General features: G+C 43.2%; 1 protein-coding gene across 2 annotated transcripts; it reads right to left on the bottom strand.

The window, feature by feature from the left end:
* Window positions 1-455: 455 nt before the first annotated feature.
* Window positions 456-3327, bottom strand: ncapg (non-SMC condensin I complex, subunit G). Of its 2 annotated transcripts, none has more exons than XM_038985921.1 (3): window positions 2954-3062; window positions 2445-2562; window positions 456-781 (listed from the first exon to the last, which is right to left on the bottom strand). In XM_038985921.1, exons 2-3 carry the CDS (start codon window positions 2550-2552, stop codon window positions 545-547), a joined length of 345 nt encoding a protein of 114 aa, XP_038841849.1. In that variant the 5' UTR covers window positions 2553-2562; window positions 2954-3062; the 3' UTR covers window positions 456-544. The 2 variants fall into 2 exon arrangements, with proteins under 2 accessions (XP_038841849.1, XP_038841848.1); XM_038985920.1 differs by lacking the exon at window positions 2954-3062 and adding an exon at window positions 3249-3327 and having other exon boundaries at window positions 460-781.
* Window positions 3328-16352: the final 13025 nt, after the last annotated feature.

Raw genomic sequence — 16352 nt, forward strand, 5'->3', positions numbered from 1 at the left:
ACAAGGCTCAGGCCTCTCCTCATAGCACGTGACAGCGCCTCACAAGGCTCAGGCCTCTCCTCATAGCACGTGACAGCGCCTCACAAGGCTCAGGCCTCTCCTCATTGTTGTGCTTGTAAATAAGCACGTGACAACGCCTCACAAGGCTCAGGCCTCTCCTCATTGTTGTGCTTGTAAATAAGCACGTGACAACGCCTCACAAGGCTCAGGCCTCTCCTCATTGTTGTGCTTGTAAACAAGCACGTGACTGGGGACTACAGGTGAGCTTCATAATGAAACATTATGGTGACAGGTGAAATGAAGAATGTGATCTGCTTTATATCTCCTGACGTATTTCACAAGTTGACTGCAGATATTTATTTTATTTTTATTACGACCTACAAATATTCAAATGTATAAAATAAAAAAATGTATTGTTTCAACGGTATTGAAAAATTATTATGTGGATATTTACAAATACCCCGGGTATACGGTATACCACCCTAGCCTACTACCACAGGGCCCTGGTTAAAACCAATGCAGTACATAAGAGATAGTTTGGGACTCAGAGTTGTAGTACCTCCAACAGGAAGTTGAACATGTAACTGAGGAAGGGGTTCTCGTCCTCTTCTTCTTCATCGTCCTCTTCCTCTCCTCCCTCGGTGGAAGGCGTCTGGAAGCTGGTGGAGAATTTGGAGACGAACTCTATGACGTTTTCCACAGCCGGTTCTCTCTTGTACACGATCATGGCGTGCTTCAGGTACCGGAAAAACTCCTCGTGGAACAATGTTTTGTCCTCCAACTAGAGACAGGACAGAGAGACAGACACACGGAGACAGACACACAGGAAACAGGGTAAGGATGGTGGTTCTCTTGCTGGTAATAGAAAGAGGATGAACAGAAACAGTGATTTAAACATGTGTGTCACTATGTGTGTTTACACCTTGTTGTACAGTATGTGTGTGTGTACATAGGGAGTGTTTCCTAGCCACCGTGCTTCTACACCTGCATTGCTTGCCGTTTGTGGTTTTAGGCTGGGTTTCTGTACAGCACTTTGTGACACCGACTGATGTAAAAAGGGCTTTATAAATACATTTGATTGATTGATTAGGTGTGTGTTTACAGGTGTGTTTGTGTGTTTATAGGCGTGTTTACAGGTGTGTTTGTGTGTTTATAGGCGTGTTTACAGGTGTGTTTGTGTGTTTACAGGTGTGTTTGTGTGTTTATAGGCGTGTTTACAGGTGTTTTTGTGTGTTTATAGGCGTGTTTACAGGTGTGTTTGTGTGTTTATAGGCGTGTTTACAGGTGTGTTTGTGTGTTTATAGGTGTGTTTACAGGTGTGTTTGTGTGTTTACAGGCGTGTTTACAGGTGTGTTTGTGTGTTTATAGGTGTGTTTGTGTGTTTATAGGTGTGTTTACAGGTGTGTTTGTGTGTTTACAGGTGTGTTTGTGTGTTTATAGGTGTTTTTGTGTGTTTACAGGTGTGTTTACAGGTGTGTTTGTGTGTTTACAGGTGTGTTTGTGTGTTTACAGGCGTGTTTACAGGTGTGTTTGTGTGTTTATAGGCGTGTTTACAGGTGTTTTTGTGTGTTTATAGGCGTGTTTACAGGTGTGTTTGTGTGTTTACAGGTGTGTTTGTGTGTTTATAGGCGTGTTTACAGGTGTTTTTGTGTGTTTATAGGCGTGTTTACAGGTGTGTTTGTGTGTTTATAGGCGTGTTTACAGGTGTGTTTGTGTGTTTATAGGTGTGTTTACAGGTGTGTTTGTGTGTTTACAGGCGTGTTTACAGGTGTGTTTGTGTGTTTATAGGTGTGTTTGTGTGTTTATAGGTGTTTGTGTGTTTACAGGTGTGTTTGTGTGTTTATAGGTGTTTTTGTGTGTTTACAGGTGTGTTTACAGGTGTGTTTGTGTGTTTACAGGTGTGTTTGTGTGTTTACAGGCGTGTTTACAGGTGTGTTTGTGTGTTTATAGGCGTGTTTACAGGTGTTTTTGTGTGTTTATAGGCGTGTTTACAGGTGTGTTTGTGTGTTTACAGGTGTGTTTGTGTGTTTATAGGCGTGTGTACAGGTGTGTTTGTGTGTTTACAGGTGTGTTTACAGGTGTGTTTGTGTGTTTACAGGTGTGTTTACAGGTGTGTTTGTGTGTTTACAGGTGTGTTTATAGGTGTGTTTACAGGTGTGTTTGTGTGTTTACAGGCGTGTTTACAGGTGTGTTTGTGTGTTTATAGGTGTGTTTGTGTGTTTATAGGTGTGTTTACAGGTGTGTTTGTGTGTTTACAGGTGTGTTTGTGTTTTTATAGGTGTGTTTGTGTGTTTATAGGTGTGTTTGTGTGTTTACAGGTGTGTTTGTGTGTTTACAGGTGTGTTTGTGTGTTTATAGGTGTGTTTACAGGTGTGTTTGTGTGTTTATAGGCGTGTTTATAGGTGTGTTTGTGTGTTTACAGGTGTGTTTACAGGTGTGTGTACCTTGTTGTACGTGTTCTTGAGACTGGCCACCAGTTTAGCCTTGTTATTGTGCCCTTTCTGAGCGCGCTGAAACGCCTCTTTTATCGCCAACTCACTTTCCCCAGTCATCTTTTCTCTCCTGAAGAAACAAAACCTACAGTTAGCTACAACCTTATCATTCAAACAAACACCGGTATAAACTACACTAGCGTTAAACCACACTAGCATTAAACTACACTAGTTGGCTTGTTAGCACACAAAAAAAAAGACAATAAGCCTAGTTAACGTATTCAACAATGAAGGGAAGCAGTCGAGGTATGTGACTGGAAAATTGGGTTAAACGTCCAACAACAAGCACTGTTTGTGGCTATTCGACGTTAATTTAGCTACCTGGTATTTAGCTACCATAGCCAACGTCGTAGCAGCTGTAGTAGCTACAGTATTAACGACGTTGGCTATCTAACTCTAGTTTCAATTAGCGAAACTTTCTACAAATGACCCCATTTCACTGTTCCAGACGAATATCTCACCCGTCCTCTTCGGCTAGAATAGCTCTCACATAAAGTCCTCTATTATGCAATAATTAACTGTTTTAAAAGCTAATAATAGCTGGCTAACGAAGCTAGCTAGCTAACGTTTCTCTCCCTCCAGCCACTCCTCAAGCTCCCTACGGACACACTGAGGCAGAAAAACATTGTCTCAACAGTACCAAAGAGGTTGGACACGGGAATAATACGTTTCACAAAAGCATTAATATTTCCAATATAGTTTATTTCGTAAATATATAACACATAAAAATAAATTGCGATTTCCGTTTGTTCTTACTTGCTATTGACAACTCGAGCTGCTTATCGTGTCTGCGTCTGCCGCCCGTTTTCAAATGTAACTGCCAGTCTCGCGAGAGGTGAGATTTGTGTTGACTACGTCATTCCCCTTCTTTTGTATTTTGTTTTATTTCCCCTTTATTTAACCAGGTAGGCCAGTTGAGAACTACGATCTGGCCAAGATAACGGAAAGCAGTGCGACACAAACAACACAGAGTTACACATTTATCACTCCAGTGTTAATCTGCTAAATTGTAATTACTTCGCTACTATGGCCTATTTAATGCCTTACCACCTCACGCCATTTGCACACACTGTATATAGACTTTTTTCTATTGTGTTATTGACTGTACGCTTGTTTATTCCATGTGTAACTCTGTGTTGTTGTTTCTGTCGCACTGCTTTGCTTTATTCTTGGCCAGGTCGCAGTTGTAAATGAGAACTTGTTCTCAACTAGCTTACCTGGTTAAATAAAGGTGAAATAAAATAAAAATAAAACACATGAAATAAACAAACGCACAGTCAATAACACAATAGAAGAAAAAAAAAGGTTCTATCCAGCTCCTTGTAAAAAATATTTGCCCTCTCCCTCGTCATGTGGCTTTCCGACCTTTCACAAGTCGGACTGTGAATTGCTTCTTCTTCTTTTTTTTATTACAAAAAATGGGAAATAGTTAATTGCACCACCATCTAACCCTAAATACACACCACTATCCCCAACAAACCCATCACCTCTTCCCACTACTCTGGCCCTAACAGATCCTACACCGGCCGTCGGCCTGGGAGGATGGAAACACTTCTCTCAAACCCCCCCCGTAGTTCATACTATAATCTCTGACACGCCCAAAACATTCTCTGCTGCTGCTTTCACCAAATCAATCTTCTGGGATGTCCACTCCATCTGTGAGATACAATGAATTACCACAAATAACACATGATTGGGGCGGCAGGTAGCCTAGTGGTTAGAGGAGGCAGGTAGCCTAGCGGTTAGAGGAGGCAGGTAGCCTAGTGGTTAGAGGAGGCAGGTAGCCTAGTGGTTAGAGGAGGCAGGTAGCCTAGTGGTTAGAGGAGGCAGGTAGCCTAGTGGTTAGAGGAGGCAGGTAGCCTAGCGGTTAGAGGAGGCAGGTAGCCTAGTGGTTAGAGGATTGGGCCAGTAATCGGGAAGGTTGCTGGATCAAATCCCCGAGCTGACAAGGTATAAATCTGTCGTTCTGTCCCTGAACAAGGCAGTTAACCCACTGTTCCCCGGTAGGCCGTCATTGTAAATAAGAATTTGTTCTTAACTGACTTGCCTAGTTAATAAAAAATAAAAAATTGAATTTGAAGAAATCTGTACTAGGTAACATTTCTACTCATCCTCTCTGGCTATCTGGCTCTCTCTCTCTTCAGGCCTTCTCTCAAAAACCCCTGTAGTTTTTCTGTTTCAGTTGTTTGAAAAATGCAAAATTCTCCAACTTATGTATGGGGGGTTAAGCCCCTCTCAAGACCACCCCCCCCAGCCATCCACACCTAGTACTTTGTGCCTCCTCCGAATTTTGGGGGTGCATGTGTAACAGATGTATAAAGTTAAACTGTTACACATGACACCCACGAAAGCACCATAGCGGGTTCGGAACATAGGCCCTCAGAGAATAGCAAATATAACCCCCTTCACCCCCCCAATGGACATTTATCCGCCTGGGCCTCCCTCATCCTGCCCCCCATAATGGACATTTATCCGCCTGGGCCTCCCTCACCCTGCCCCCCACAATGGACATTTATCCTCCCTGCCCTCGCCGCCAATGGACATTTATCCGCCTGGGCCTCCCTCACCCTGCCCCCCACAATGGACATTTATCCTCCCTGCCCTCGCCGCCAATGGACATTTATCTGCCTGGGCCTCCCTCACCCAGCCCATCACAATGGACATTTATCCTCCCTGCCCTCGCCGCCAATGGACATTTATCTGCCTGGGCCTCCCTCACCCTGCCCCTCACAATGGACATTTATCTTCCCTGCCCTCGCCGCCAATGGACATTTATCTGCCTACCCCATTCATCGCCCTGCCCCTCACAATGGACATTTATCCGCCTGCCCCTCCATCGCCCTGCCCCTCACAATGGACATTTATCCGCCTGGCCCTTTCATCGCCCTGCCCCTCACAATGGACATTTATCCACCTGGGCCTCCATCGCCCTGCCCCTCACAATGGACATTTATCCGCCTGGGCCTCCACCGCCCTGCCCCTCACAATGGACATTTATCCGCCTGGGCCTCCACCGCCATGCCCCTCACAATGGACATTTATCCGCCTGGGCCTCCATCGCCCTGCCCCTCACAATGGACATTTATCCGCCTGGCCCTCCATCGCCCTGCCCCTCACAATGGACATTTATCCGCCTGGGCCTCCATCGCCCTGCCCCTCACAATGGACATTTATCTGCCTGCAAGATATGAGCTGAGACTACCATAAATAAATTATTTTCTGAAATGTGATATTTACTTACTTTTCTATTTTGAGTAAGCCTAGGTTCTTAACACAGGTTAATGTTTATAAACGAGAACAAGGGAGCTCTGAATACTAAACATCTGGCTAGAGAAGTGGAAAAATAAAATCCCATAACAGCCCTGATACTATCAGTCTATGTAGTAATAATAACAGATACTATCGGTCTATGTAGTAGTAATAACAGATACTATCGGTCTATGTAGTAATAATAACAGATACTATCGGTCTATGTAGTAGTAATAACAGATACTATCGGTCTATGTAGTAATAATAACAGATACTATCGGTCTATGTAGTAATAATAACAGATACTATCGGTCTATGTAGTAGTAATAACAGCCCTGATACTATCAGTCTATGTAGTATTAATAACAGATACTATCGGTCTATGTAGTAATAATAACAGATACTATCGGTCTATGTAGTAATAATAACAGCCCTGATACTATCAGTCTATGTAGTATTAATAACAGATACTATCGGTCTATGTAGTAATAATAACAGATACTATCGGTCTATGTAGTAATAATAACAGATACTATCAGTCTATGTAGTATTAATAACAGATACTATCGGTCTATGTAGTAATAATAACAGATACTATCGGTCTATGTAGTAGTAATAACAGATACTATCGGTCTATGTAGTAATAATAACAGATACTATCGGTCTATGTAGTAATAATAACAGATACTATCAGTCTATGTAGTATTAATAACAGATACTATCGGTCTATGTAGTAATAATAACAGATACTATCGGTCTATGTAGTAATAATAACAGATACTATCGGTCTATGTAGTAATAATAACAGATACTATCGGTCTATGTAGTAATAATAACAGATACTATCGGTCTATGTAGTAATAATAACAGATACTATCGGTCTATGTAGTAATAATAACAGATACTATCGGTCTATGTAGTAATAATAACAGCCCTGATACTATCAGTCTATGTAGTAGTAATAACAGATAGTATCGGTCTATGTAGTAATAATAACAGATACTATCGGTCTATGTAGTAGTAATAACAGATAGTATCGGTCTATGTAGTAATAATAACAGATACTATCGGTCTATGTAGTAATAATAACAGATACTATCGGTCTATGTAGTAATAATAACAGATACTATCGGTCTATGTAGTAATAATAACAGATACTATCGGTCTATGCAGTAATAATAACAGATACTATCGGTCTATGTAGTAGTAATAACAGATACTATCGGTCTATGTAGTATTAATAACAGATACTATCGGTCTATGTAGTAATAATAACAGATACTATCGCTCTATGTAGTAATAATAACAGATACTATCGGTCTATGTAGTAGTAATAACAGATACTATCGGTCTATGTAGTAATAATAACAGATACTATCGGTCTATGTAGTAATAATAACAGATACTATCAGTCTATGTAGTAATAATAACAGCCCTGATACTATCAGTCTATGTAGTATTAATAACAGATACTATCGGTCTATGTAGTAATAATAACAGATACTATCGGTCTATGTAGTAATAATAACAGATACTATCGGTCTATGTAGTAATAATAACAGATACTATCGGTCTATGTAGTAATAATAACAGCCAGACAGACATGTTCATATTTACAATACTTATGTAAATGTGATATTTCAATGTTGTTGTTTTTTTCATAAACTTGCTAAAGTTTCTAAAAACCTGTTTTTGTTTTGTCATTATTGGGGTATTGTGTGAAGATTTAATCAATTTTAGAATAAGGCTGTAAAGTAACAAAATGTGGAAAAAAGTCAAGGGGTCTGAATACTTTCCGAATGAAGTGTATCTGCTGTGAAGACCAGGCCGTCTGTCTGCCTGTCCAGCCCTGTCTGTTGTTTCCGGGCTGTGAAGGCCAGGCCGTCTGTCTGCCTGTTGTTTCCGGGCTGTGAAGGCCAGGCCGCCTGTCTGCCTGTCCGTTGTTTCCTGGCTGTGAAGGCCAGGCCGCCTGTCTGCCTGTCTGTTGTTTCCGGGCTGTGAAGGCCAGGCCGTCTGTCTGCCTGTCTGTTGTTTCCTGGCTGTGAAGGCCAGGCCGCCTGTCTGCCTGTCCAACCCTGTCCGTTGTTTCCGGGCTGTGAAGGCCAGGCCGTCTGTCTGTCCGTTGTTTCCTGGCTGTGAAGGCCAGGCCGCCTGTCTGCCTGTCTGTTGTTTCCTGGCTGTGAAGGCCAGGCCGTCTGTCTGTCTGTCTGTTGTTTCCTGGCTGTGAAGGCCAGGCCGTCTGTCTGCCTGTCCAGCCCTGTCTGTTGTTTCCTGGCTGTGAAGGCCAGGCCGTCTGTCTGCCTGTCCAGCCCTGTCTGTTGTTTCCAGGCTGTGAAGGCCAGGCTGTCTGTCTGCCTGTCCAGCCCTGTCTGTTGTTTCCGGGCTGTGAAGGCCAGGCCGTCTGTCTGCCTGTCCAGCCCTGTCTGTTGTTTCCAGGCTGTGAAGGCCAGGCTGTCTGTCTGCCTGTCCAGCCCTGTCTGTTGTTTCCAGGCTGTGAAGGCCAGGCTGTCTGTCTGCCTGTCCAGCCCTGTCTGTTGTTTCCAGGCTGTGAAGGCCAGGCCGTCTGTCTGCCTGTCCAGCCCTGTCTGTTGTTTCCAGGCTGTGAAGGCCAGGCTGTCTGTCTGCCTGTCCAGCCCTGTCTGTTGTTTCCGGGCTGTGAAGGCCAGGCCGTCTGTCTGTCTGTTGTTTCTGGGCTGTGAAGGCCAGGCCGTCTGTCTGCCTGTCCAGCCCTGTCTGTTGTTTCTGGGCTGTGAAGGCCAGGCCGTCTGTCTGCCTGTCTGTTGTTTCCGGGCTGTGAAGGCCAGGCCGTCTGTCTGCCTGTCTGTTGTTTCCTGGCTGTGAAGGCCAGGCTGTCTGTCTGCCTGTCTGTTGTTTCCTGGCTGTGAAGGCCAGGCCGTCTGTCTGCCTGTCTGTTGTTTCCTGGCTGTGAAGGCCAGGCTGTCTGTCTGCCTGTCCAGCCCTGTCTGTTGTTTCCGGGCTGTGAAGGCCAGGCCGTCTGTCTGCCTGTTGTTTCCGGGCTGTGAAGGCCAGGCCGTCTGTCTGTCTGTCTGTTGTTTCCGGGCTGTGCAGGCCAGGCCGCCTGACTGTCTGTTGTTTCCTGGCTGTGAAGGCCAGGCCGTCTGTCTGCCTGTCTGTTGTTTCCTGGCTGTGAAGGCCAGGCTGTCTGTCTGCCTGTCTGTTGTTTCCGGGCTGTGAAGGCCGCAGCTGTTCGCTCGCTGGCAGCTGGTAAGGAATGGAGGTCATAACAGAACACACCCGTGGGAAGGGCACGAGGCTCCACTCTGTCTCTGCTCACCAAACCACTGCCTTTATTTAGGTCAGCAGCGGGAACTTGAGGATGTATAGAGGCAGACAGGCAGACAGATAGAATAGTAATGGCTATAAATCAGCTTGTATGCACTCGGGCTCCCGAGTGGCGCGGCGGTCTAAGGCACTCAGTGCTAGAGGCGTCACTACAGACACCCTGGTTCGAATCCAGGCTGTATCACAACCGAACTGTGATTGGGAGTCCCATAGGGTGGCGTACAATTGGCCCAGTGTCGTCCGGTGTAGGCCTGTCATTGTAAATAAACATTTGTTCTTAACTGACGTGCCTAGTTAAATAAAGGTTCATTAAAAAAAATGATGCATTTAGGCTAGCCTAGGATATTAACCTGCCACGCATGGGTGTCCTACAGATGTAGGATCTTAATTTGAGGCAAAATAATCATGCAGCAACAGAAGATGTGAATTATTATGTGGATATATAACTAATGGACATGTTTTGTAGAGGTTCATACATGTTTCGTTAGTGTAAGTCTGACATTTTAAAATTAAAATTACAAACTTTAGAAGCCTTTTGCAACCTTGAATATACTACTATTTTACATTTCCTGCAGTGCAGGAAGATTCTCAGCAACAAAATAGTGATCAAATTAAGATTCCTACATCTGTATGTAGGGCTATATCTAGGATATTAACCCGCTGTGCATTGACCTCCTACAGGACTAGATCTAGGGTAGAATGTGATAAAGGGTAGAATGTGATATAGGGTAGAATGTGATACAGGGTAGAATGTGATAAAGGGTAGAATGTGATATAGGGTAGAATGTGATACAGGGTAGAATGTGATACAGGGTAGAATGTGATACAGGGTAGAATGTGATACAGGGTAGAATGTGATACAGGGTAGAATGTGATAAAGGGTAGAATGTGATACAGGGTAGAATGTGATAAAGGGTAGAATGTGATAAAGGGTAGAATGTGATAAAGGGTAGAATGTGATACAGGGTAGAATGTGATAAAGGGTAGAATGTGATATAGGGTAGAATGTGATACAGGGTAGAATGTGATACAGGGTAGAATGTGATACAGGGTAGAATGTGATAAAGGGTAGAATGTGATACACGGTAGATTGTGATATAGGATAGAATGTGATATAGGATAGAATGTGATACAGGATAGAATGTGATACAGGGTAGAATGTGATATAGGGTAGAATGTGATACAGGGTAGAATGTGATACAGGGTAGATTGTGATATAGGATAGAATGTGATATAGGATAGAATGTGATAAAGGGTAGAATGTGATACAGGGTAGAATGTGATATAGGGTAGAATGTGATAAAGGGTAGAATGTGATACAGGGTAGAATGTGATAAAGGGTAGAATGTGATATAGGGTAGAATGTGATACAGGGTAGAATGTGATACAGGGTAGAATGTGATAAAGGGTAGAATGTGATACACGGTAGATTGTGATATAGGATAGAATGTGATATAGGATAGAATGTGATACAGGATAGAATGTGATACAGGGTAGAATGTGATATAGGGTAGAATGTGATACAGGATAGAATGTGATATAGGGTAGAATGTGATAAAGGGTAGAATGTGATACACGGTAGATTGTGATATAGGATAGAATGTGATATAGGATAGAATGTGATACAGGATAGAATGTGATACAGGGTAGAATGTGATATAGGATAGAATGTGATACAGGATAGAATGTGATACACGATAGATTGTGATATAGGATAGAATGTGATATAGGGTAGAATGTGATACAGGGTAGAATGTGATACAGGGTAGAATGTGATACAGGGTAGAATGTGATATAGGATAGAATGTGATACAGGATAGAATGTGATACAGGGTAGAATGTGATATAGGATAGAATGTGATACAGGGTAGAATGTGATACAGGGTAGAATGTGATATAGGATAGAATGTGATATAGGATAGAATGTGATACACGGTAGATTGTGATATAGGGTAGAATGTGATACAGGATATAATGTGATACAGGGTAGAATGTGATACAGGGTAGAATGTGATATAGGATAGAATGTGATACAGGATAGAATGTGATACAGGGTAGAATGTGATATAGGATAGAATGTGATACAGGGTAGAATGTGATACAGGGTAGAATGTGATATAGGATAGAATGTGATATAGGATAGAATGTGATACACGGTAGATTGTGATATAGGGTAGAATGTGATACAGGATATAATGTGATACAGGATAGAATGTGATACAGGATAGAATGTGATATAGGATAGAATGTGATACAGGATAGAATGTGATACAGGATAGAATGTGATACAGGATAGAATGTGATACAGGGTAGAATGTGATATAGGATAGAATGTGATATAGGATAGAATGTGATACACGGTAGATTGTGATATAGGGTAGAATGTGATATAGGATAGAATGTGATACAGGATAGAATGTGATACACGGTAGATTGTGATATAGGATAGAATGTGATACACGGTAGATTGTGATATAGGGTAGAATGTGATATAGGGTAGATTGTGATACAGGATAGAATGTGATACAGGATAGAATGTGATACAGGATAGAATGTGATACAGGGTAGAATGTGATACAGGATAGAATGTGATACAGGATAGAATGTGATACACGGTAGATTGTGATATAGGGTAGATTGTGATATAGGATAGAATCCATTGTGAATTAATACGTTGATAGAGGCTATACTGGGCCTAGTGAATAGGTCTACAATAATAAATATAGACTTATTAAACAGAGTCATCATCTGAATGGGCAGGCACCTGCAAATACTCATGATGAATCCATGCAATAAGTCAATTGATTCATTGAAAAGCCTTTCATCCTGGGTGTGTGCGTGTGTTTGTGTGCGTGTGTGCGCGTGCGTGTGTTTTGTGTGTGTGTGGACCGACACTACAGCAGAACCGGGGAGGGGCGTAGCAGCACTGCAGCGCTCTGCTCAAGAGGGAGAGCGAGAGCTGTCTACGGTAATGTTCCATACGCCCTCTCCGCCCCTGCTGCTCGAGAGACAGGTGGTCGGGACACATGCCTTCATCCTCGAGCGCTCCCCGGTTAAAATAAGAAAACAAATCGGTTGACAAGACAGCGGTGGGACTGCTGTCGTGAGGCAAGCGCGTCCCCGATGGAATTGGAGCCGGTGACCTCCGCGCAGCGAGCACTGGGCAGAGGAGAGAGAGGGGAAAGCAAGTTGGCGAGAGAATCTCACCGATTTACGTTTACATTTCTCACCATGACTATTGCGCTGGCTGCTTTTCCGCCACAGCGGAGGGGATTGTTATTCACTTACAGAAGGAAGAAACACACAAACCTCTGAGGCAAACCGTAGAGCGAGCATTACTGGGAATTTCCTTTTGTTCCATTATTCGTTTGGATCCTAATAGCTGGTGGAAGTTGTCTCGTGAGGGTTATGATGGCTTCGGGTACCGGTAAAGCCCCGCAATCCCCCGGCCCAGGCTCCGGTAGCCTTAACGGGACTGCAGCAGACTTACCGAACATAGAACAGGAGCTGTATGATTATCAGATGCATGGCAAGATGTGCAAGAAGATAGCTCAGCTAACCAAGGTATGAGACAGGGGAGATAACCAAGGTATGAGACAGGGGAGATAGAAGATATATAGCTCAGCTAACCAAGGTATGAGACAGGGGAGATAGAAGATATATAGCTCAGCTAACCAAGGTATGAGACAGGGGAGATAGAAGATATAGCTCAGCTAACCAAGGTATGAGACAGGGGAGATAGAAGATATATAGCTCAGCTAACCAAGGTATGAGACAGGGGAGATAACCAAGGTATGAGACAGGGGAGATAGAAGATATATAGCTCAGATAACCAAGGTATGAGACAGGGGAGATAACCAAGGTATGATACAGGGGAGATAACCAAGGTATGAGACAGGGGAGATAGAAGATATATAGCTCAGCTAACCAAGGTATGAGACAGGGGAGATAGAAGATATATAGCTCAGATAACCAAGGTATGAGACAGAGGAGATAGAAGACATAGCTCAGTTAGGTAGACTGGACAGAGAGATAGATAAAGATAACTCAGCTAGGTAAGACTGGACAGAGAGATAGATAAAGATAGCTCAGTAAGGTAAGACTGGACAGAGAGATAGATAAAGATAGCTCAGTCAGGTAAGACTGGACAGAGAGATAGATAAAGATAGCTCAGCTAGGTAAGACTGGACAGAGAGATAGCTCAGCTAGGTAAGACTGGATAGAGAGATAGATAAAGACAGCTCAGCCAGGTAAGACTGGACAGAGAGATAGATAAAGATAGCTCAGCTAGGTAAGACTGGACAGAGAGAGAGATAAAGATAGCTCAGCCAGGTAAGACTGGACAGAGAGATAGATAAAGATAGCTCAGCTAGGTAAGACTGGACAGAGAGATAGCTCAGCTAGGTAAGACTGGACAGAGAGATAGATAAAGATAGCTCAGCTAGGTAAGACTGGGCAGAGAGATAGATAAAGATAGCTCAGCTAGGTAAGACTGGACAGAGAGATAGATAAAGATAGCTCAGCCAGGTAAGACTGGACAGAGAGATAGATAAAGATAGCTCAGCTAGGTAAGACTGGACAGAGAGAGAGATAAAGATAGCTCAGCCAGGTAAGACTGGACAGAGAGATAGATAAAGATAGCTCAGCCAGGTAAGACTGGACAGAGATAGATAAAGATAGCTCAGCCAGGTAAGACTGGACAGAGAGATAGATAAAGATAGCTCAGCTAGGTAAGACTGGACAGAGAGAGAGATAAAGATAGCTCAGCCAGGTAAGACTGGACAGAGAGATAGATAAAGATAGCTCAGCTAGGTAAGACTGGACAGAGAGATAGCTCAGCTAGGTAAGACTGGACAGAGAGATAGATAAAGATAACTCAGCTAGGTAAGACTGGACAGAGAGATAGCTCAGCTAGGTAAGACTGGACAGAGAGATAGATAAAGATAGCTCAGCTAGGTAAGACTGGACAGAGAGATAGATAAAGATAACTCAGCTAGGTAAGACTGGACAGAGAGATAGCTCAGCTAGGTAAGACTGGACAGAGAGATAGATAAAGATAGCTCAGCTAGGTAAGACTGGACAGAGAGATAGCTCAGCTAGGTAAGACTGGACAGAGAGATAGATAAAGATAGCTCAGCTAGGTAAGACTGGACAGAGAGATAGATAAAGATAGCTCAGCTAGGTAAGACTGGACAGAGAGATAGATAAAGATAGCTCAGCTAGGTAAGACTGGACAGAGAGAGAGATAAAGATAGCTCAGCCAGGTAAGACTGGACAGAGAGATAGATAAAGATAGCTCAGCCAGGTAAGACTGGACAGAGAGATAGATAAAGATAGCTCAGCCAGGTAAGACTGGACAGAGAGATAGATAAAGATAGCTCAGCTAGGTAAGACTGGATAGAGAGAGAGATAAAGATAGCTCAGCCAGGTAAGACTGGACAGAGAGATAGATAGAGATAGCTCAGCCAGGTAAGACTGGACAGAGAGATAGATAGAGATAGCTCAGTCAGGGTAGTTGCCTGCTGCTCATGACAATGCTGTTATGGCTTCTCCATCTTCCCCCTGGCACGTCCACTCCCTCCGTGTGTAGATGACAATCAGTGTGTGTGTGTGTGTGTGTGTGTGTAGATGACAATCAGTGTGTGTGTGTGTGTGTGTGTGTAGATGACAATCAGTGTGTGTGTGTGTGTGTGTGTGTGTGTGTGTGTGTGTGTGTGTGTGTGTGTGTGTGTGTGTAGATGACAATCAGTGTGTGTGTGTGTGTGTGTGTAGATGACAATCAGTGTGTGTGTGTGTGTAGGTGAGTGGTGCCTGAAGTCTGATTGGTCAGCGTTTGTGTCTGTGTGTATTAGAATTGATGTTCATCAGCACTGGTAGGCTGGCCCTGTCTGTCTGTCTGTCTGTCTGTCTGTTGGCCTGTCTGCCTGTCTGCCTGTCTGTCTGTCTGCCTGTCTGTCGGCCTGTCTGCCTGTCTGTCTGTCTACCTGTTTGTCTGCCTGTCTGGGAGTAGTAGATCCATTCTCCTGGTGCAGGAAACAAACACTGCTGTTTCTATTGGCTGATAGTGTTGCTATTAGAAGGTCTGTTTCTATTGGCTGATAGTGTTGCTATTAGAAGGTCTGTTTCTATTGGCTGATAGTGTTGCTATTAGAAGGTCTGTTTCTATTGGCTCATAGTGTTGCTATTAGAAGGTCTGTTTCTATTGGCTCATAGTGTTGCTATTAGAAGGTCTGTTTCTATTGGCTGATAGTGTTGCTATTAGAAGGTCTGTTTCTATTGGCTGATAGTGTTGCTATTAGAAGGTGTGTTTCTATTGGCTGATAGTGTTGCTATTAGAAGGTGTGTTTCTATTGGCTGATAGTGTTGCTATTAGAAGGTGTGTTTCTATTGGCTGATAGTGTTGCTATTAGAAGGTCTGTTTCTATTGGCTGATAGTGTTGCTATTAGAAGGTGTGTTTCTATTGGCTGATAGTGTTGCTATTAGAAGGTGTGTTTCTATTGGCTGATAGTGTTGCTATTAGATGGTGTGTTTCTATTGGCTGATAGTGTTGCTATTAGAAGGTGTGTTTCTATTGGCTGATAGTGTTGCTATTAGAAGGTCTGTTTCTATTGGCTGATAGTGTTGCTATTAGAAGGTCTGTTTCTATTGGCTGATAGTGTTGCTATTAGAAGGTCTGTTTCTATTGGCTCATAGTGTTGCTATTAGAAGGTCTGTTTCTATTGGCTGATAGTGTTGCTATTAGAAGGTCTGTTTCTATTGGCTGATAGTGTTGCTATTAGAAGGTCTGTTTCTATTGGCTGATAGTGTTGCTATTAGAAGGTCTGTTTCTATTGGCTGATAGTGTTGCTATTAGAAGGTCTGTTTCTATTGGCTGATAGTGTTGCTATTAGAAGGTGTGTTTCTATTGGCTGATAGTGTTGCTATTAGAAGGTGTGTTTCTATTGGCTGATAGTGTTGCTATTAGAAGGTGTGTTTCTATTGGCTGATAGTGTTGCTATTAGAAGGTCTGTTTCTATTGGCTGATAGTGTTGCTATTAGAAGGTGTGTTTCTATTGGCTGATAGTGTTGCTATTAGAAGGTGTGTTTCTATTGGCTCATATTGTTGCTATTAGATGGTGTTTGGGTCCATGTTATACTGTATGAAGGAGGACAGAGAGCCTGGTAGGTGACCTAAGACCTAATACTACAGAAGGTATTTGGGTCCATGTTAGTGGACGTTAGTTATTGGATAATAGTGTCTAGGCTGGCTTCACTAAAGCCTCTGGGAGAGAGGGGGGGGGGGGGGGGGGGGGGGGGGGGGGGGGGGG

Source organism: Salvelinus namaycush, unplaced genomic scaffold (genome assembly GCF_016432855.1).
Source record: "Salvelinus namaycush isolate Seneca unplaced genomic scaffold, SaNama_1.0 Scaffold3931, whole genome shotgun sequence".
Classification (NCBI taxonomy): domain Eukaryota; kingdom Metazoa; phylum Chordata; class Actinopteri; order Salmoniformes; family Salmonidae; genus Salvelinus; species Salvelinus namaycush.

What these genes read in the sequence shown, in the direction of transcription:
- ncapg (XM_038985921.1), bottom strand. Translation starts at nt 2,552, where the DNA reads ATGACTGGGGAAAGTGAGTTGGCGATAAAAGAGGCGTTTCAGCGCGCT. An exon ending in TCAAGAACACGTACAACAAG is followed by an intron (nt 782 to 2,444) that starts GTACACACACCT and finishes TCCTGTCTCTAG; the next exon opens with TTGGAGGACAAAACATTGTT.